This window comes from Macrobrachium nipponense, chromosome 6 (assembly GCF_015104395.2).
Source record: "Macrobrachium nipponense isolate FS-2020 chromosome 6, ASM1510439v2, whole genome shotgun sequence".
Taxonomy (NCBI): domain Eukaryota; kingdom Metazoa; phylum Arthropoda; class Malacostraca; order Decapoda; family Palaemonidae; genus Macrobrachium; species Macrobrachium nipponense.
The window spans coordinates 101,082,069-101,103,684 of NC_061108.1; the positions used below are offsets into that span (position 1 = coordinate 101,082,069).

General features: G+C 39.0%; 1 protein-coding gene and 1 long non-coding RNA gene across 2 annotated transcripts in view; one reads left to right on the forward strand and one right to left on the reverse strand.

Moving 5' to 3' along the window:
* Positions 1–6,819: 6,819 nt before the first annotated feature.
* Positions 6,820–8,041, reverse strand: LOC135216750 (uncharacterized). The gene is made up of 3 exons (XM_064252227.1): positions 7,871–8,041; positions 7,282–7,661; positions 6,820–7,095 (listed from the first exon to the last, which is right to left on the reverse strand). Exons 1-3 carry the CDS (start codon positions 8,024–8,026, stop codon positions 7,053–7,055), a joined length of 579 nt encoding a protein of 192 aa, XP_064108297.1. The 5' UTR covers positions 8,027–8,041; the 3' UTR covers positions 6,820–7,052.
* Positions 8,042–8,378: 337 nt separating this feature from the next.
* Positions 8,379–21,616, forward strand: part of LOC135216751 (uncharacterized) — a 72,389-nt gene continuing 59,151 nt past the window's right edge. The window contains exon 1 of the long non-coding RNA XR_010314907.1: positions 8,379–8,801. This is a non-coding gene — a long non-coding RNA (uncharacterized LOC135216751). The remainder of the gene's footprint in view (positions 8,802–21,616) is intronic.

The window sequence follows — 21,616 nt, forward strand, 5'->3', positions numbered from 1 at the left end:
GGGCGGTTTTTATTCAGCCTTCTTGAATCGCATGCAGTATTTATTATAGACAAAGTAACATGGCAGTTTTAGCCAAGTCCAACAATAAAGGTATTCTAGAATTGACTGTATATGGATAAGTATTCTAGAATTATTGACTATATGGATAAAGATTTTAATTTCAAATATAAATTGGTTGTTGGAATTATTACAAGGGGATGGCTGGTCAAGCCTCAGGAGTGTCCCCTCATTAAAAATTTTACAGTACACACTATGGACAGTATCCGGCTTGATCGGACCACTTTGAAACTGGTTCCACATGTCACTAGAGGATGTAATATGAGAGTTTATGGCTAGTACAACTTGATCAATTCTAAAATAGGGATTGAAGACAATCCAACAAATGGATGACTTGCCTTGGCCCATAATTTGGAGTAGGTTTTGCTAATTTTCATGCTCAACTATGTACTACTGTAATCCTATATTGACCCCATAATATTTACTAAGGATTTGGAAATTTGGTGGAGTAATTTGCATGTGGTCTATTTTCACAGTACTCTGAAAGCCAAAGTTATCTAGTTTTCTCCAACCATATATCAAGGAAACCACCTTACATATAAGGAGTGCCATGTGGTGACTATTGATTGAAGTGAATTTGGTTACTGGTCTGACAAAGTATGGCAAGGGATTTTGTCCCCAATAGGTAGCTTGTAAGCTTAAAAGCTGTAATCTGAATTCACACTGGTTACATGAAACGTATTGCAGGCCAATCGGAGGAGAGATTCACACTAAGGTGGTGCAAAATTTTCAGTCAAGTCTGTGGAAGTCGTTGGGGCGGGGAGGAGGAGATTAAACTAATTGCTATTTTTCACAGATCCCAAACTGAACCACGAAATGTTCAGGAACTTCTTTTTTTTTTTCTGAACTAGCATTTACTACTCCTTAAAATACAAATTAAAATTACTAATTTTGAGTTTTCTGTACACAGATTTGCTATTCTTTTAGTTTCAAAATATGTGAGGTTTCTGCAGCAACAGTAATCTGGCTGAAAGTGTGTGCTAGAGATGTATCACCAAGATCAGAGTTGGCAATTGAGGATGGTCATATTCCAGTGGGTAGCATGACCCTGATCTCGGTGGGGTTGCAGCATGTATGGCCTAGTAACTGCTCGGTGTCGCACTGACTCTGCACAACCAGCAGTCTGAATGGTTTTGCTAATTTATTGCAGCACACAGGCCAGGGTGCGTTCCAGTCAGTTCTGTAAGTCATTGAAACTTGATTCACAAAGTAAGTGAAAACCTGCCCCTCTAACATAAGTGGATTGGCCTTGAAACTTGATGCAGCATCTAGAACTGCTAACCAATGCGGTGAGCTTTAGGAGTGAAAGTAGCGGTTGGCATATCCTATCATTTGCCCTCATGACCCTTGTAGTGGAACGACGTTGGTCTGACTAGGTGCAGACTTTCCTAAAGAACTATCTTTTGAAGGTAGCTGATACTTATTCCTTGCAAGTGGAGCCATCAGTCAGCAGGCTCATGAACTCCAGAATAGTGGATTTGTGGGTGGTGGTGGTATCCCTTTATGCATCAGAAATGGCTTTGTAGTCTTAAGACATACTGAGTTACGGGCTGCTCTGTGAGCAAGAGCCCGTGCTGACACAAGGTCAGCTAAATCAAAAACAACAAACGACGACATACTGATTCACTCACTTCAAGATTATACAAGGGTCTTGACACAGGACGAATTTGGCCACTTCATGAGGAAGGACATTCAAAGGTCAGGAGGTTGTGGTATTGGGAGAGGGGGGGACTCTACTCCCCCCTTGCATCAGACTGAATCTATGATCTAACTTAATTTTGAAGATGGGTGATAGTGTGAGAAACATATTCACCAGGCAGGTCTCAATGAAAGCAGTCTTCCCCCATGAAGCTATGGTTAGGGATGTCTTGTTCTTCAGTAAGTTTTAGGTGGCAGTGGAGAAGAGGAAGAGGAATGGCTCTCAGGACTCATGAGGCCCCCACTGTCCTTTTAAGGTGCTTTTGGGAACCCTGAAGGGCATGGCATCCAAACCTTTGGGGGCAGGTACACCACCATCATGAATTTTGGTATTGTCAGTCCTCCATTAAAATCAGATTATTGCCAGCAGCTATAGTAATTCAGAAGGGTTTAGTATTTGGCTTGGTGTTTTCATCTTTCTGGACAATGCTGACAGGAAAGGAGGGAGGGAAGTCCCTCCTTTCCCACTGCCCCATTTTTGTGGAGGAGGGGATGTTGAGGGAGGGCTGTCAAGCCACTGAACAAAATGGCAGCAACATGAGGTGGGTCCTTCAGGATGGATAAGGCTCACTTTCAAGAAGTTCAGCCAAAGATGTACAAAGACACCCTAGAAGTCTTAAACTGTTGCTCTTCAAGCTTTTACTGTTGTATTTTCCTCTGGAAGTATGGAGGCCAGTCTCAACCTCTCCCACCAAATAGTATCATTTATCAAACAACATAAGATGGAAACCTGACATACAGTTGCACTTGGTTCCCAAGCATTCACAAGAATATTCACCATAGTGTTAGTTTGGCACTGTCACTGGGATGCACTTGTTGTGGTAACTCTGTGATTGCATAATCATGGTAGCTTCAGAGCAGAAGTTACTATGAAAAAGGGACCTTTTTTTTAACTTTATGATCTGGGGATCATGATAAATTGGGAGAAGTCAGAACTGATCCCCCAAGTAGCAGATGAACTACCTATGCTCATTGATATGGGTATGGCAAGTCCAACCTAAGTTCTACTTCAGCAAGCTGAATTAAATATTGTGATACTCAGACTGTTGGTAAGTCCATTGTTTGGAAAAACCAGTGCCTTGACATTTTTATCCAGTGGTGTCTGAAACAGGGGTAGCCGTACAGGGCCAATTCTCCAAAACTGCAGGTTCCTTGGGTGGAGGAGGTGAATTGGGATGATGGTGGTTGGGCAAAAGGAAGCACTTGGTAGGAAATTATTAGGAATTCACCTGAACACTGAAAGGGTCATTCATCATGGGTATGTGGGACTAGGATGACTATCGCATGTCTAAGTGACTCCGTCGTATTTACAGACGAGTCACAATGTTGTACTTTTGGTTTGCATTAGCAAATTTCAGTTGGTATTTCTTACTCCACTCTCAATTATGTCTCCATTGAACTGTGGAAGATATTCTCTTGATATTTGCCTCTTACTTCCATCGTGAGTATTGGGTGAGTAGTGGAAACAAAGTATCCAGAATGTACTTTATTTCAAGATTTCCATCCTGAGTAGAATGCAGTTTCTGAATAGATGTTTGGACTACAAGGAGCAGAGGAAGTCTGAGATACAAAACCATAGGCAAGCAAACCTGCTCGATGTACAGACATATGAACTAACATACTTATCTAGGTTAGTCACGTATGCCTTGACGTCTCGTGGGAGTCAAATGGTTCCCAGAGAAGGCATTGTTGATGTGTTTATGTCCGACATAGATACAGCTGATTCGAGGTGTTCACACACTTGGATTTTGGACAATCTTCCTTGCATGACCTCCTTGGCCTATGGCCTGATTCATGTTGCATGCATTACTCTGCAGAATGTTTACATACATTCTTCTTTTTAATGTAAACACTTATACATGGACCCTGCACATGAACGCCCTTGAGATGGGATGGCCTCAAGCTGCAAGCTTTTAAGAGGAGTATATGGGACACAGCAGTGCTGGGAGCAACAAGACTGTGCTATGTCAACAAGCAGGGACAAAACTATCTCTTATCTGTGTATTTAGTGGTGAAATAGTTACATGAGTTAGCAGTCCATCATGTTGCAGAACTGTTGACAAGGTATGGCCGAGGCTGCTGAAATGTGATAGCCATCTGGCTTGGTCACCAGGGACAATTAGTGGGAATGGCTGAACAGAAACCTTGAACATGGGACATCACATTAATCTCACAAAGCCTCCATCTCCGTCGCCGTTTCAAGCCCCTGAAGAGATAGTCTGGCAAAGAAAAGCTATATTGAAAACTAATTTTATTGGTAAGAGCAAAGAAACTACACACATTAAATGACCTCTCATACCATACAACAGACTAACAGGGATGGAGACTGGGCTCTTTTGTTTCCCTTCATATCCTCCATAGGGAGTTACTGCCATCAGTGCACTAAATAAAGTGCTTTATAGGCATTACTTCAGGTTCTTTGCAGCATTCCTTCGGCACCAAGCTGCAACCCCATTTATTTCTCTTACTGTACTTTTGTTCATATTCTCTTTTCTTCCATCTTACTTTCACCCTATCCCAACAATTGCTTCCTAATGCAACTGCAAAATTCACCTTGTTACATCTCATAGGTCCCGGTGCTTGGCGTTTGGCTTAAATTTCATATTCCAATAACATCCTCCATACCAGAATTTATGGCAAGGCACAAAACCCAACAGGGCCTCACACAGATAGGTGTTTTCCTTCTTTCTTGAGACCATGCACTGTGATCAAGACGAGGTGCTCTTTAGTCTGGTATAAGCCATACATCTATATTTGCAAAGGTCAAGACATTTCAGACTTGAGTGCCCTCAGTTGTAAGGAGTACATGTGGGCATTCTAGCTCTGGCTTCATGATGTAACTAAATAAGTGTACATTCACTGTGAATGGATGTAAATCCTCCATCCTGGGCAAGAGTACTTAATCAGGGTCATAGTCCTGTTTCTAGTGCTTAGGAAGAATTTTTTGGTGCTACTGGTTCAGATAATGATGCTGTTTTGCTTTCTTTTGAACTAGTCTACACTGCTGCTGTTTACAACTTATGGTGGCAGTTCATTCCATGTGTCACATTCTTGTATGTGGAGAAGTTCCCACAATGCGAGTGTTGTATATCTTCAGTTCTAGTTTCCATCCATTATTTCTTACCTGGTTTTCGTTCAATGTAAAGAGTTTACTGCCTACTTTTTTTTTATGCCTTTCAGTATTTTTAATGTCTCTATTAGTTGTTCTTGCAATCGTCGTGTTTCTAGGTCATGCATGTTCAGGCTCTCTAGCCATCTTTGGTGAAATATTTGCCTAATGGATGGAATTAACTTTGTGGCTCTTGCTAGTACCCCTTGTAGTATATTTATGTCCTTAGTGTTGGTGACCAAAACTGTACTGCATATTCAAGATGTGGTCGGTCTAACTATTGATAAGTAGAGCTGCAGCACCGTTTCCTTATTTCTGTATCTGAACTGCCTCTTTATCTATCCCACTAGTTTCTGTGCCTTCTTTTCAGCTTTTATGCATTGTTTTGTGGATTTTAAGTCCTTGGTAATAATAACTCCAAGGTCCTCTTCTTGTTCGATACTAATTATGTCATTCCCAAGCAGCATGTAGTTGGCATACTGGTTGTTTTTTCCTATTTTTAACACTATCCAGGCTTGAAGGCATTTGCCATATTTTTGACAGCTCTCCTATTTTCTTTAGATCATTTCTTAAACTTTCCACTATTACTGGGTCTGCTGCATTTACAACTAGTTTGGTGTCATCTGCAAATTTGGCTATCTTGCTAGTGAAACCTAGGGTCCTATTGCAAACCCCTTCCCTTTTTGTATCCGTTAGTCCTGAATAAAGCCTCACGTTACGAAGATACGTTTCATCGTTCCGCCTCAATCCTCGAAAACCTGATATCAAATTGGTCAATTTGCCTCATATTATCACAGTTATTACGACTCTCTGTTCTCTATTGGTTAGCCAGTCTTCGATCCAGTCTGCTATTTTTCCTAAAGCTACAACTTTTGTCATCAGTTTCTTGTGTGGAACTTTGTCAAAGGCATTTGGAAAATTTATGTAGAGTATATCTATTGCTCTAGTACTGTCGTAAATACCAAGCATGTTATGAAAAAAAAAAAAAAAAAAATCCCCGAGGTTTGATAGGCAGGATGTTTTGTCTGAAACCGTGTTGCCTGTTTAACAAGATGTTTCTATCAATGTGTGTTTGTGTGAGAGAGAGAGAGAGAGAGAGAATTATAATTCTGAGGATTTTTACAATGTTTCCAACGCCTGTAGCTTGCAAAGAAGTAGCAGGTAAAGTTTCTTTGGCAAAACTAATATAATTTTTTTTTCAGTGTTTCTATCAATATTTTACTTGTGTGCAGTGGGTACATATAATCAAAAGTTAATTATAGCTTTGATATTTACACATTAATCTATCCGGGTAGGGGGGAGGGATTACACGTGACCAGGTGCCCCCCACCAATTAACCCCTTAAATCCGCCACTACAGCCTTTGTGTTCAAGCACGTCTTGGATTCATGGCTGGAAGGTGTTGAAGAGCTGATTACAAAGGAGGGTGTTGGAAAGATATATGGAGTTCAAAGGCAGGAAATTAGACAGAAAACTCATTAGACATGTCATGGAATGAGTGCTGAATAGTTAGTCAGATCCTTATCTGAAATGAAGGTGGCAGGACAAAGACCAGTATTTATGGGACAAAATTCCTGAGAAAGGGCACAGTTGGGAATATGCTCTTCGTTTCGTTCTTCTGTCTAAAACATATTTATGTTTCTTCAAAATCATCGGAATTCTATAATCGTCTTCCCTTCCCCTGTGATTTTCTTTTACTTGTCTTTCGTTTCATCTAATCTTTCTTACCCATCTCATCCCAGATTTCTATATTTTTTTCATGCTCACCTACATTTGCCATCATCCAAATAGGTTGTCTTTAGCTTCCCCTGTGCCTATCTTCTTATCTTGTTTCTCTGTATCGTCCATTGTTATTTTGAAACTTACTTAACCCTAGATAGGAAATCGTACCTGCGCGTAACGCTATAGGAAATCCTGTATCCATATGGAATCACTGAAGGAAATTAAAAAAAAATATGCAAACATGCTTTATTTTACCAAAACTATACAAAAGTAAAAAAATAATATTCTTGAACAAATATCACCCTCAATTATGACAATTAAACTTAACAGAATATATTTTTTATTTATTAGAAAAAAACTTTGATATAAAAAAGATCTTATCAATTGAGGTACTGTAATGATAAAAAGACACGTCATTCAGCAAAAAAGATTTTCGAATATATGAACTAGGAACTATAAAGAATCCCCTAGGCATCTTGTTCATCCTGGGAACCACAGAAAACATCGGTCCTGGAATAAATAAAAACGGACATATTATTATTCACACTCCAGCAGCAAACACTTGAGTTTTCAGCTATGATGATATGTTTTGGTGAATTTTATGCTTGTATATGCAATAAAACTTTTTTATTTCTAATAACTTTGTTTCTAGTATATTTTCAATGTGTCAATGCAATATGAAACAAATGCAGTTACCTGCTACTTGATGTCCTCATCATCATCTTCACATTTGTTGCAAATGACACTGTAGTGTTACACTCATTAATGGTGTCAATTTCATCACTGTCAGTCTGTAGAGGGTCTTTGTGAGGTGTTATCACTGCTTGCATGGAACCTGAAGTACCAATCTCACACTCAATTACAGTCTGTGATTGTGAGGGCAAGGCACAGGAGGTTGACGGGCCAGCCCTAGGGGAGGGGTGGGGAGACTCAGTAATCCCATAATGAGAAATGTCGCTGTCCATTCCTTCATCATGGGTAGTGTACAATACCTTATCAAAAGCTGAGGTATTCACCAAGGCATCTAAGTCGAACCTGGACAGTGTTCTCTTACGTTTCCTGGGCATTTTATCACACTAAAAAAAGAAAAAAAATCAATAATACTATATATTGAATAATGTAAGTCGTGTTTCACTATGTACATGATCTAGTAAGGCTATTACACTCTCAAAACATAGTTATTATGTTATTTACATGCGGTAATGGCCTTTTCTGAAAAATATATTTTTCACCATATACTATCATATTAGGAAATGCTGTGCCATTTGGATACATGAGTACTCACCAGAGTGGCTGAAGAGGAGCAGCACGTTACACACCTTACAGTATGAAGAACTTGTGTTGAAATGCCCGCCAAAGCAGTGCACCAATTGAGCCAAGGAAGTATGAATTGTGGGAAAAATTTGGCGGGAATACAAAAGTACAGGGGGAGCTGTGCCATTTGGCACGGGATTTCCCATCTAGGGTTAAGTTTTCCCATAGTTTTTTTACTTCTGTCACTAGATCTCGTTTGTACTACCCATTTTCATCTCCGTTCATCCATTTTTACTACCATTTCGCAAACACATCGAGCATCCGGTGACCTACAAGTCTACGTGACCGTTTAAACCACCTTATACTGTTAACATCAATGAGTAATACATCATTTCTATTATTCTGCAAAATAAAATAAACAACTTATAAAAGGTAAATGGCATATCTTAAATTTTGGCTTAAACATTCTTCTACTAAAAATTGGAAAATTTTTTGGTAGAGCAAAATATTTTTTAACCTTTTTTAATTCTCAGTTTACACTAGTTTGCGTTGTTAACCCATATAGGTATAATTTGCAAACACTGGTATTAATTAGCAAACACTGGTAATTTTATTCATATCCACTCTGTTCCTTAGTATCCAGTGACCTTGTGAAAGCTTACTGTCTCTCCTACGCAATGCTATCAACAGACAACAGCAACCAAACATAGATCATTCCTCATGCTTCCAAGTTCCAGTTCCAGGAATCTAGGTGTTTCTCTTGGAGTTTTGCCATTAGCCCTTCCATTACACGTGTGTCACGGTTGATACATTATAGATGTAATCGTTTGGGCGTATCTAGCATTTTTAAACGATTTTCCGTTCATTATTAACTATATAATCATCAATATTAGGCTAATTAATATGTGCACCAAAAAGAAACCAATACTGCGCCTGCCATTAGTAACATCATGAGTTCCCAAGTAAGTAATTTTGAAAGCAAAATGCATTTTGATGAGATTTGGTATTTTAATAATTCAGCCATAAATATTTAAAAGAAATAGTGGGTTAACTAGCATTAGCTATACCCACCTCAATGGTGACAATAGTGGACAGTGGAAGCCTTAGGTATAAGGTAGCAGTAGCACTACTAGGTATGTACTAAGGTACTATCCTACTGTCGGCCCTAGGGTGAGGTTGGATGGTGAAGGTGTGAGACAGTGAATGCCCATTTCCTCTGGTATACTGGGAAAAAAGGTTGATAAATCCGGGTAGTATGTAACCAAATATTGTTTCCTATTTACAGCAAATAGCCTAGGTCAGGTTAGATTAGGTGACCAGGGGCCAAATCCTGCCCAGTCAATTACAAAGTGGACATCCAAGGTTAGGTGTTTTGGGAAAGTTGATTAGGATGCATACCTGCTTCTAATTCTTCTGGTGCAATACCCCTTTTTGGGTTAGGGTTAGGTATGGTGTCCAGGCAAACCCGCTTACATTCTCTCAAAGGCTTTCCTGTGGAAATAGCTAAATATAAAATTTCTCAATATTTTACATTGTTTCATCATTGTATAGGGTAAAAAACCGCATGGTACAGGGGTGGACCATGTACGATCAGCGTGAACAACCCCAAAAAAGTACATTATAACGCGTCCTGACATCGGAGATGGGCATCAGTCGCGACTTGTTGTTGGTGAGAAACGGAGCTTAAGACCTCTACTCCCGTGTCATGACGCGTTATAATGTACTTTTCTTTGGGTTGTACACATTGATCGTACATGGTCCACCCCTGTACCATGCGGTTTTTAACCCTACATTTGTACACAGCCTCTACATACCTACTTATGGGGTAAGATTTTACTTGTTATTACTACCTACCTACTAGGTATATTTATAACTCGTCTGTCTTCTTGATTATAGATTTTAAACCTTGAACAGAATCAGTATGAATGCCATTTACAACACATAAAAGTACGCTAGAAAAACCATTTGTTCCTACAAGAATACCAATTGTTATTTGTGACATGAGGTGGAACAGCTGATGTTTGTACCTGGGTGGTAACTTTGTGTCCAGAATGCGAGTTGTGAGTATACCTAGCTACTGCCTAGTATTCATATTTCGGCTCCTCATTACTTTTCTTCGGCCTATGTTGAGTCAAAATGAGTGTTATCGGCGTAGCCAGGGTTTATTACGGTGTTGTGAAGCTTGTGCTTATGACAACTTGTTCCTATGGAAATACAAACCATCTTTTGGTAAATTTTTACTTTAATATCACAACCAATCTCATGAATGCAGTGATTAATATGAGTGCCAAGGGAATGAATGTTAAAACATAAGGTGTAAATTATCTGTAATTTTGATTTGTGACTATGTTGTTGGGATCTAGCTAGCCCACAAAGCAGGAATAAAAGATGAAATGATAGTATCAGACGGTTTATGAAATAAAGGATAGATGTATACTGATAAAGTCTTAAATGGGTATCTACAGAAAAATATTAACATTGAGATACATAGTAAATTACTGTATTTGTAAAATGTAGGCTACACACTAAATTTTTTTTGTTAATTTCTGGTAAATTCAAGTAAATTTGATAAAATTTTGCATGTAATACTATTAAAACTGTAAAATGTATATTTTCTCTAATAAAAAATAAAGAATATAAATGTTTGCAGTAATTATATGATTGAGGATATCTCATAGTGATCAAACTGCTCTCCTCTCAGTCAGGCAGCAGCAGAGCATTAAAATAATGTGAAAGATGTGAAGGTATGTATGATGTAATAAATAAAAACAAAGCAGCGGGTAACAACCTATGAAGAGTGGGAAATTTATTGGTAAACAAATCTAAAGGTAAGTAAAGGTTTGGATCACAGGAGATAGCTTTTGTTTAAAAAGTACAGTAAGCAAGTCTTGGAAAAATTGAAATTGGAAGAAATTTAAGAAATGAAAGAAAAGATAGGTTAACATTAGTAGTGTGGTGGTATGAAAGGAAAGCCCACAACAGATCATATTTTGCGCAGCTTTGTTATACTAGAGTGATAGTACTTGGGGCATCTAAAAATGTATAGTTTTTAGATGCCTTCAAATGTTGTTCCTGATGTTAGGGTTTCAAGAAGGGTATACATACTTGAAATCCCAGGCCAATTGGAACACTATTCATTGTGATCTTATTGAGCTTAGTTGGAGTGGTATTTGTAGAGGTCCAAATATTATTGAGTGGTTAAAAGACAATCTTTGCACTAGTATCAAGAGATATCTTTCTAAAATCCTGAAGTTTTGTCTAGAAGGTAAGCCATGGGTTAATAAGTCATGGTTTAACCCTTACGGGATGGGCTAAATTTTCAAGATAAGCCATATGATAATAAGTCATGGGTTAACCCTTATAGGATAGGGTAAATACTATATAGTATTAAGCACACCCCTAGACTGGGCTAAATTTAAGGTTGGTGAATTAAAAAAAACCAACGGTAAGAGGAAGATATGCACATGCACCTGGTATATGAAATATTTTCAACTGTCTTTTCCCAAAGACAGTTGGTAAATGCAACTTGTACCATGTTATTTTTTTTAGATTTGATTTTTTGTAAAATAATAATTACATCTCACACAATATCGTAACAGATAAGAATTAAAATCGATAACAAATTATGAGTTCATTTGAAATATTTACGAGACATCCTGGGATGGGTAGCTGCAGTGCATTCCCCCATGACATTTCGAGTCAAACTGATCTTGCTCTGTCATCTACTGAGCTACTAGAATTGCCATTTAAACTCTGGCACGAAATGATCATCAGGGGATGGTACCTGGAAATTACCCGAAGGCTATGTATAGCCATCAATTGATGACACCCACTCCCAAAGGGTTAATGCGGTATGTAAGTTTACTTGCTGTGAGAATTCAGTGAGCTTAGAAGACAAGCTTAGGTGTGAGTGAGCATATACTAATGAGGGTGTGAAGGAGATTTTGTTCTTCTGTGTTGTTGACCTAATTGGTGGTCTGTCCATAAGTCATCACTCTTGGGAATTGATTTTATCATGCCTCCCCTTTTAGGAGCTGATGGAACTTGTCTATGTAAACGTATTGCCTTAAACAGAAAATATGACGTTTTAACTTACGGTGCAGTGAGTTGTTGTTTCGCAAGTACTGCTTTCCAGGGAATAAGTTGTGTTCAGTGGCCTTCAGGTCTAGATAAGTCAAAATTGTTCTTCTGGGCCTTGGCAGTTATGGCAGCATAAACCCTAATGGGATCTTTCCTGTGTTTAGAAAAAAAAAAACTTCTGATTTCATTACTCCAAAGATTAACCACTATTTTCCAAAAGTTCGTTCAACTTTCAAATTTTCTTTCTGTTTGGGGGAGGGGAAACATAGCATCATTACATTAGGGACTAAGTCCATCCTCATGCTCCTCAGAGTACAAGCTAATTTCATTTACCCCTGTTTCACGTGAAGTGTTTGAGTAGCTGCTTTGTAAAAATTTTGTAGCTTTGCTAAAGATGATAACTTATACCAGCACTACAGTTTAGGTTTTGTGAAGGCCTTGGTACTTTCATACATTCTTGTCAATATCTACTGTCTTGCAAAGTACAACTCATGATGAAGGTCCAGAGGCATGTATCTATGTAGGTTTAAATTTTAGTGAATCATAAACCACCTACCCACAGACTTAAGATTTGTTGGAAATTGGTGGATCTTTTCTTAAATTTTGAATTAATGTTTCACTGTCAGAACAGTCTTTGTTTATGGCTTGCATACAGTATTAGCTTTAGTAATGTTATTTCAGTTGTTCTTCAAGTTAATGTTCTCGAACCTTTGCTATGTAATAATGATTGCTAATGAATGTTGCAAGGTTTGGAGAACAAAATGATTGCATACACTGATGATGCTAGTTTCTTAGTTGCTGTTCTTTTTCCACACCATAGAGGTATGTGGTTGTAGAAGCCTTAAATAGGGATCTGGCATGTATTCATGAGTAGAGTAATCTTTGGGGCATAAAGCTTAACCTTTTTAAAACACGGAGTATGATAGTTGATCCAGAAAATTTTGCTTTTGCATCTGGATTTATGTTTAAATGGTACATACTATAGTTTTCAATTTCAGTGACACACTTAAGATTTATGTGTAACTTTTGTAGAGAAGTTGACTTAGGACAAGCACATACTGAGTGTAATATAGCCTCCTCACTTTCTTAAGTTGTCATGCAGAAATGTTTTTTACTATTTCATGATGAAGCAGTCATGTCTAGGTACGTATCTTAACTCTCCTCTTCCTTGTTCTCCAGTGTGATCTTCGGGTGCTGACTTGCATCTCACTCTTGGATAGTTATGTCCTCTTGTCAAGTTTATTTTGCCAACTCGTGTTGGCTTGTGGCTTAGATGTAAAGTGAGTTCATTATGTTGCTTAAAATGTACTATAATGACAGTCATCCTCTGTGCTCTTCTTTACAGACAACTGCCCTCTGCATTATTCTTTACCTGACCTAGCTACTTTTGCTTATCAGGTTCTATAATACTACCCAGTTTGCTATTAGTTTTATTGTAAGGACAAAGTCTTTTACAATAGTATTTCATGTATATTAATAACTTGTCATTATTCTGTTCTGTATCAACAATTTTCTGTATCAGTCTGTAGACAATTTGTGGGAAATTTGTTTCACTCAGTGGGAAGATTGAAGGAATATACTCTACAAAATTACGAGGATAATTCCTTCCACTGAGTGTTCTCTATTAATATAGTAAATTGTATAAAACGGGCTGTTAAGCACACAATTCTTCTGTGCGGCTAACGTGTTTTCAGACTTGTGCCAGAAAATCCAAAGGATTAATAATTGCTTTGTAAGTTTAAGTAGGCTAGTTAAATTCAGGTACGAGTAATTTAGGTAAATGCAATTAATCTGATAAGGACTATGAATAAGTTAAACCAAGGCCATAAAATTCCCAGGGCAGTTCAGTTTGGTCCCAGAATTCAATTAAGTTTCGACCCGGTTAAAGTAAAATGAAAGTAAACTAATCCCAATTAGCAATGCTAAGTACAGTAGTACCTCGAGATACGAAAGGCTCAACTTACGAAAAACTCAAGATACAAAAGCCAATGCGAAAAATTTTACTGCTCTACATATGAAATGTTTTCAAGATACGAAAGGTTTCTGAAAGTCTGAGATTCGCCCGGATAACAATTTTGAAACTCGCACCGCCATGTTAGTACTAGTAGACTCGCCACCATCCTCTTGTTCTCCTTTGGTTCCTGATTCTAGTCACCACCATGAAATCCTTCTCTCCTATTGGACAGCATCCTTCCCATCATGCATCTTATACGTATACGTGGTGGCGTACCTATCTCGGCCTCTTCGTACCAACATCTCTGTCGTACGCACATGGCATTCGTTCGGTCCAACGATTTCGTTTAGTAACGTAAATTCGTTAGTGATTTTGTTGCAGTATACTATTATCGTGTTGTGTGGAAACTTTATTGTGTTACTTATACGTAAATTACGTACAAGATAACGTAGTCATGGGTCCCAAGAAAGTTGAAATTCACGGAAAGAAGTGCATGCTCTCTTTGGAGACAAAGATGGAGATCATCAAGAAGTACGAAGCTGGTATGTGATTGAGTGTGATCGCAAAGGAATACGGCCGTAATCCGTTGACAATAGGCACCATCCTTAAACAGAAGGATGCCATCAAAGCATCTACACCTTCGAAGGGCATCACTATTTTGTCCAGCAAGAGGACCCACGTGCACGACGAGATGGAACGGCTGCTCCTCGTCTGGATAAAAGACAAAGAAATAGCTGGCGATACGGTAACGGAGATAGCAATCGCCCACAAGGCCAGCGCTATTTTTGGCGATTTGATTGTGCAGGCAGAAGACGACGGAGGGGAAGGGACTTCAACGCGAACCCCAGAGTTCAAGGCTTTGCATGGCTGGTTCGAGAAATTTCGTAAAAGAACTGGCATCCATTCGTTGGTGCGTCATGGGGAGGCTGCCAGCTCGGACACGAAAGCGGCCAAAGCATTTAAGAAGACTTTCGACAAGATGATGACCAAGGAAGGCTACAGTTCTCAGCAAGCCTTCAATTGTGATGAGACTGGCCTTTTTTGGAAAAAAATGCCTCATCAGACGTACATCACGGAGGAAGAGAAGAAGCTACCCAGGCATAAGCCTATGAAAGACGGGCTTACGCTCGCACTTTGTTCAAACGCCAGTGGGGATTGCCAGGTGAAGCCCCTACTGGTGTATCATTCCGAGACTCCTCTTGCCTTCAAGGCCCACAAATTGCTGAAGGAGAAGCTTCCAGTGATGTGGAGGGCTATTCACGGAGTGGGTAAATCTGTGTTTCGACCCAACAGTGAAGAAATTTTTGGAAGAGAAGCGCCCCCTACTGAAATGTCTGCTGGTGTTGGACAATGCCCCTGCCCATCTTCCTGGCCTCGAGGAAGATATCCTAGCGAAGTATTCCTTCGTCAAGATTCTTTTTCTTCCGCCCAACACCACCCCTCTCCTCCAGCCCATGGACCAGCAAGTGATAGCGAACTTTAAGAAGCTGTACACGAAACATCTTTTCAAGAGATGTTTCGACATCACCGATACCACAAACCTCACCTTGCGTCAATTTTGGAAGGAGCATTTCGACATTGTCATTTGCATCCGACTCATCGACCAAGCTTGGCAGGAGGTTTCGAGGCGAACCTTGAATACCTCGTGGAGGAAACTGGCCTGATGCCGAATCCGCCCGAGACTTCGAGGGATTCGACGTTGGCGAAGCTGGTGCTGCAGAATCAGAAACAGTTGACGATCCCGAAACTGTTTTGGAACCAGAGCTTGACGAGATCGTTGCACTCGGCAAGTCCATGGGGCTGGTCGTCGACGAGGACGACATCAACGACCTTCTCGAGGAGCACCAAGAGGAGCTTACGACGGATGACCTGAAGGAGTTGGAGGCCATGCAACATAACATCGTTCAAGAGGAGTTCTCTAGCAGCGGCGAGGAAGAGGAGGAGGAGCCTATGACAACGGCAGAAATTAAGGATGTTCTAGCCGCTTTTCATAAAGTGCAATCGTTTATCGAAAAAAGACACCCTGAAAAGGCTCACACAGGTCGTATGCTTGCGCAGTTCGATGACGTTTGCCCGAGTCGTTTCAGGAACATTGTGAAAAGTAGGCAGAAGCAATCTTCCTTGGATCGTTATTTTTTAATGAGGCCTTCAGCATTAGGAGGAGTAAGCAAAAAGGAAGAACCAACTGATAAAAAACAAAGTTGAAAGCAAAAAGGAAGAACCAAGTGATGAAAAAACAGAACGTGAATGTGGTGATGAAGTTGAAATTCTGAAAAAAAAAAAAAAATAAAAAAAAAAAAAAAAAAAAGCCTGCGTAAAAATAAAAAAAAAAAAAATCATAAAAAGAAAAAAAAAAATTTAATTTTATTTTTTAGATTTTTTAAGTAAGTTAAGGTTACAGTTTTGTTAATGTGTTTCTTAAATTTTAGTTTTATAGTTTTCCTTGAATTTTTTATTTGTTTTCGTAAAGTTAAGTGTACGTACGTACGTTATCTGCCGTTTGTCCTCCTCCTCCTCTGCCGCCACTTTCGGAGATAGCCTCACTCGAAATGTAAGCTTACACATTTTACGTTACAGTAATAATATTTCTTGTCACACTAATATCACTTTATTTACAGGTTTTGCATTTTATTTTTAATTTACTGTGAGGTTTTTTGGACTTTGCTCCTTGTCAAAGCATCGGATGTAGCTGAAAGTTGACATATGTATATTTTACAACACACACAAATTTTGTTCAGCATTATCAATAACTAAACCCGATAGTTTTTTTTAATTTTTATAGAGTAAAAAATGATCTAGCTGACTTTTTCCATGGCCAATGATTACGAGCCAAGAGTCGAAAAACATTCATTACGTAAGCAAGGTAAACACACCTTTTGACGAAATGTTGCCCTGCCCATCCACCAAACAGAAACTCCATCGCTCTGAAACCCAAAGACTTTATGAATGGCGGAATGATACATAGATGTGGGTTGGGTATCAGCGCTAGCGTAGTAATACTACTGTAGCAATAGTGCCGCAACAGTATAGCGTAGTATACATGAATTAAAAGTTTAGGCCAACTGCTGGGATCCTTGAGGATCATTTAGCACTTACAACTACTCGAGAAATTTGTTTTTATAGGCAGATGTTAAATTTTCTAATCCAACAGTGGCCATGGTAGCCTTCAGTGTTATCCTGAATTATAACGAGGCGAAAGTGGTGGAGCCTCATGAAGTCATCATTCTGACGATAATTATTGGTGAAGGTTTAAAGCCATTATACGGTACCGGCTATTTTTTTTTTTTTTTCAGTAAATAGGTAGATAGCCAATAAATAAAAAATTGCTTTTTGCATTGGATATAGCAGTTATCAATCAAAAGCTTGTCTACTATGTTTTTGAAAATTACCAACTATTCCATACATCTTGTCAATCTGATTGTGACCTATAAAGTAGACTGCAATTTCTTAGGAAACCTATTTTTTGGGAGTTAGACTAATAATCGAATTGTTTTTGTATTTATAACATATTTTGTTGGTTTGTTCATTATGACAATTATCGGTGGAGAAGTTCCAGAGTTCATAAAGGGTGTACTGCTTTGCTTGTATTTAAATTTGTATGTCATTGTTGCCAGAGGTTTAGCCTTCGTTACGTATAAGCCAATCATCCATCGAGAAAGAGGGAAGAAATGCTGTCATAAGTTACGTAACGAGTGCGTTCGAAACCTTTTCTCTGAGTAAGTTGGCCCGTCTTCAAAAAAGGTCACTTTTACATTATAAGTACCAAATTTATTCAACCTACGTAATGGCAGATGTTAAATTTTCTAATCCAACAGTGGCCATGGTAGCCTTCATGTTATCCTGAATTATAACGAGGCGAAAGTGGTGGAGCCTCATGAAGTCATCATTCTGACGATAATTATTGGTGAAGGTTTAAAGCCATTATACGGTACCCCTCCGGCTATTTTTTTTTTTTTTCAGTAGGTAGGTATAGCCAATAAATAAAAATTGCTTGACATTGGATATAGCAGTTATCAAATCAAGCTTGTCTACTATGTTTTTGAAATTACCAACTATTCCATACATCTTGTCAATCTGATTGTGACCTATAAAGTAGACTGCAATTTCTTAGGAAACCTATTTTTGGGAGTTAGACTAATAATCGAATTGTTTTTGTATTTATTAACATATTTGTTGGTTTGTTCATTATGACAATTATCGTGGAGAAGTTCCAGAGTTCATAAAGGTGTACTGCTTTGCTTGTATTTAAATTTGTATGTCATTGTTGCCAGAGGTTTAGCCTTCGTTACGTATAGCCAATCATCCATCGAGAAAGAGGGAAGAAATGCTGTTCATAAGTTACGTAACGAGTGCGTTCGAAACCTTTTCTCTGAGTAAGTTGGCCCGTCTTCAAAAAAGGTCACTTTTACATTATAAGTACCAAATTTATTCAACCTACGTAATGCAGAATACAGTCAAAATTTATGTGTAGTATATATGTATTCTGGATAAGCATTATATTTATAAAATGCATAGATAAAAAGTTATTGCGAAAAAAAAACCGTGTTACAGAGGCCCTGAATCTCATAGTAGGTATTGAATGGTCCAAATTGTTGTAGTATTTCATGTTATAGGTCAATTTAGCTTTATTATGAAAATTTACTGGGGTGTTTTTGGAGGGCTTGGAACGGATTAGCCATTTTACATGTAAAATGTGGTCCAAGATACTAAAACCTCATGATACGAAAGGCGCCTTGGAACAGATTAATTTCGTATCTCGAGGTACTACTGTAAACGGACAGACCTAATTTTGACTAAATTTTCTACTATGCCCATGTAATCATATAAGCCCCTGTAAAATTGTTCAGTCTGAGTCTATGCCTAATTAATTCTCACAAACTTCAATATTACAATTGCCTGACTACGTAAAAGGGCTCAAAATTTAGTTAAGGTAAAGAAAACAGTGTATTACGTCTTAAATAAGTAAGTTAAGTTAAATAAGTAAGTCAAACGTTAAAATACGAAACCGCTTCCTAACGAATGACCGTTGGCTCAAATCAGCTGTCCAATAATGGCGGTCTAGCCTTTGTGGAAAATTGATATGTTGACCTACCTTTAAGTTAACCCAGTTTGGACACAACTCTTAATTTACTCCTAAACTAAAAAAACAAATCCTATATATTTAATCAGCAAACCCAGCGACCTCTAATTATATTTGTGTAAATAAACTGGTATGTTGACAAGAAATGTTATTTTACTTACCGAATTTTCCGACGACAGATCAGTGTGATTGGCCGTTTTAAATTTTGGTTGCAGATAAGGATTTGGATAGGATATGGGTTAGGATAGGTACAAACAGGAAAGGAGATCATACAAAACCAATTATCTTAAGGGTTATTAATTTCTAAAACCCTACACTACGTAAATTAAACTCAAGACGAAGTTGACAAAACAAGTTGTCGCTCACCTTCCATGCTGTCTGTTTGAACAAGTCCCCAAAACGCAAGACGAAGTTGACGAAACAAGTTGTCGCCCAACTTCCGCGCTGTCTGTTTGAACAAGGCCCCAAAAACCCGCGCTCGGCCTATGGCCACCCCCCGAAAAGGCCTATGTCAGGTCAATGGTTTTTATCACTCCCTAAATCAATTAAATAATTTCTTAACTAATTTGAAGGGACAGTTCAATCTATTTATTAAATCTATCTATCAAATATTTTACATGCTAAGTAAAATTAATCGGATTATTCAAAATATAATATTAATTTTTCTGCAGAGCTTATACTAGAGAAAATGGGGTATAGTTATTTTGTAGCTCTTAGCAGTGACTTTGTTAAAGGTTAGAAAATGTATATGTACAAATAAATTTACAACACAATTCTCCGGTCTTTCTGCTGATGTAAATATGTATGTGCACAGGCTATATCTGCATTTATTTTCATTTATGTACATGTAAAGAAACAAATTGTGTATCTCAGTAGCCCCAGGTCAGGTACTACATATCCGTCCCCACCTGCTGATGTCTTCCCCGCTCTCAAGCAATAAAGCATCAGTACCCAGATAGCTCTCTTAATCTCTTGTCGTCACAACTGGTGACCTCCTGGATTGGACAGTAACACAGTGGTTTTGACTCTGCAATTTATGGACTCACTACGGCCACTTACCTTCAGAGGAACCTTTAACGGAATCACACGGTGCCACAGTCTAGGTCTCTGAAAGCTCTTTTCCTTGGTTTTGGTTCTCACCATTAACGACACACGTCGACTGCACTCGGAGTCATTAACAGAACCACACGGTGACTAGTCTTGACTCTGACGAACCCAACACCATTAATGGACTAAATACGGCGCTTTTGCATTTTGGTGTGTTAGGCAAGTTAGAAGGATGGGTACCTGGGTGCTGGTCAGTCAACACATGGACTTTGCCTCAATTGGGGACGCCAGATACCTCCCGACTATCGTCGACTGATGTACTAGGAGGCCTAGGTGACTCCGATTACAAAGCCGCTACGTACTAGCACCTGGGCAGAGACCTTTCTCTCAAGCTAGATCAGCCACTGCAGTGTACTGGATGACACCGCCTCGGACTGAAGTCCTGCCGTCCTGTCTGACCTGTGGGCTTCCCTGGCCCACCTGACGCCGGTGCCTGCATGTGGGTCTCCTTGGGCTGCCTGGCGCTGCTGCTGCACCTGCGGTCCTCTTCAGCCCCTGCCGCACCTGTGGGCCTCCTTGGCCTGCCTGATGCCGCTGCCGTACCTGTGGGCCTCCTCAGCCTGCCTGATGCCACTGCTGCACCTGTGGGCCTCCTAGGCTTGCCCGAATGGAATTGACACTCCGTGGCTATGGATGCCCACGGTAAACAGTTGAACCCCCCAGGCACCGCCAAGGGAGGTATCATGTCAGCCATAACAGCAAAAGACTCGGCAGTCGATGACACCCCACAACAAGTGATCTCAAGGACGCTGGGTCGACTCCTGTCCCGAAACGCTACCGCAACTAGAGTCCTTACCTATTTTGTCTTCCAATCATTATTCCATAATAATTGTCTTGTGTGGGGGGGGGGGGGTGAGTAGTACTTGGTAATAGTAGAGGAGCCAGTCACCAAAATTGAGATTTACCCTACACGGTGAGCCCCTTATGAGTTTATGCAATTTTATGATGGATTAGTGTGTCTCACACCATGATCGGGACGGCTCTTGAAAATCTGACCTTAAGAACATCTCGATATTGTCATAAATAGAGCCATATATAAATCTATCTCAGTAGCACTGGGTACTCTGATTATCTGCTATGCCATATGCTTGTTTGTTCAAGTGGCCACTTAATATTTTGGTAAGATAAGAATATTTTGGTAAGATAAGCATGAGGCAATGGGCTTTGTGACAGTATTTAATGGAATAAAATATATTTACATTTAAACTGTTTTTGTCATATGTAAAAGTACTCTTCTCCCAATTTAACCGAAAAAGTTAAAAGTTACTCCTCAAAGATTTAGCTATAATTTACAAAGTATCGTAGGTAAATTATAGGAAATTTGTCAAAATTTGCACAATTTGTCAAGGATTATATACGTACATCCAAAGAACTATTATTTCATATGAATAATAACTGTATTATTTGGTCAAAACTGAATGCTACCGCAAAATCTGTAATTTCCATCTTCACTAAACGAAATCAAGTAACACCAATTATCAGTCAAAACTGTGATATGATGTATAATGTTATACATTTGTATCGTGGCACATAACAAGAAACAAGTAAGAAATAAG

Excerpts from the sequence above, each read along its gene's own strand:
- LOC135216750 (XM_064252227.1), bottom strand. The coding sequence starts at position 8,026 with ATGGCACAGCTCCCCCTGTACTTTTGTATTCCCGCCAAATTTTTCCCA. Across the intron at positions 7,662-7,870 it reads GCTCCTCTTCAGCCACTCTG|TGTGATAAAATGCCCAGGAA; the intron begins GTGAGTACTCAT and ends TTCTTTTTTTAG. Across the intron at positions 7,096-7,281 it reads ATGAGGACATCAAGTAGCAG|GACCGATGTTTTCTGTGGTT; the intron begins GTAACTGCATTT and ends TATTTATTCCAG.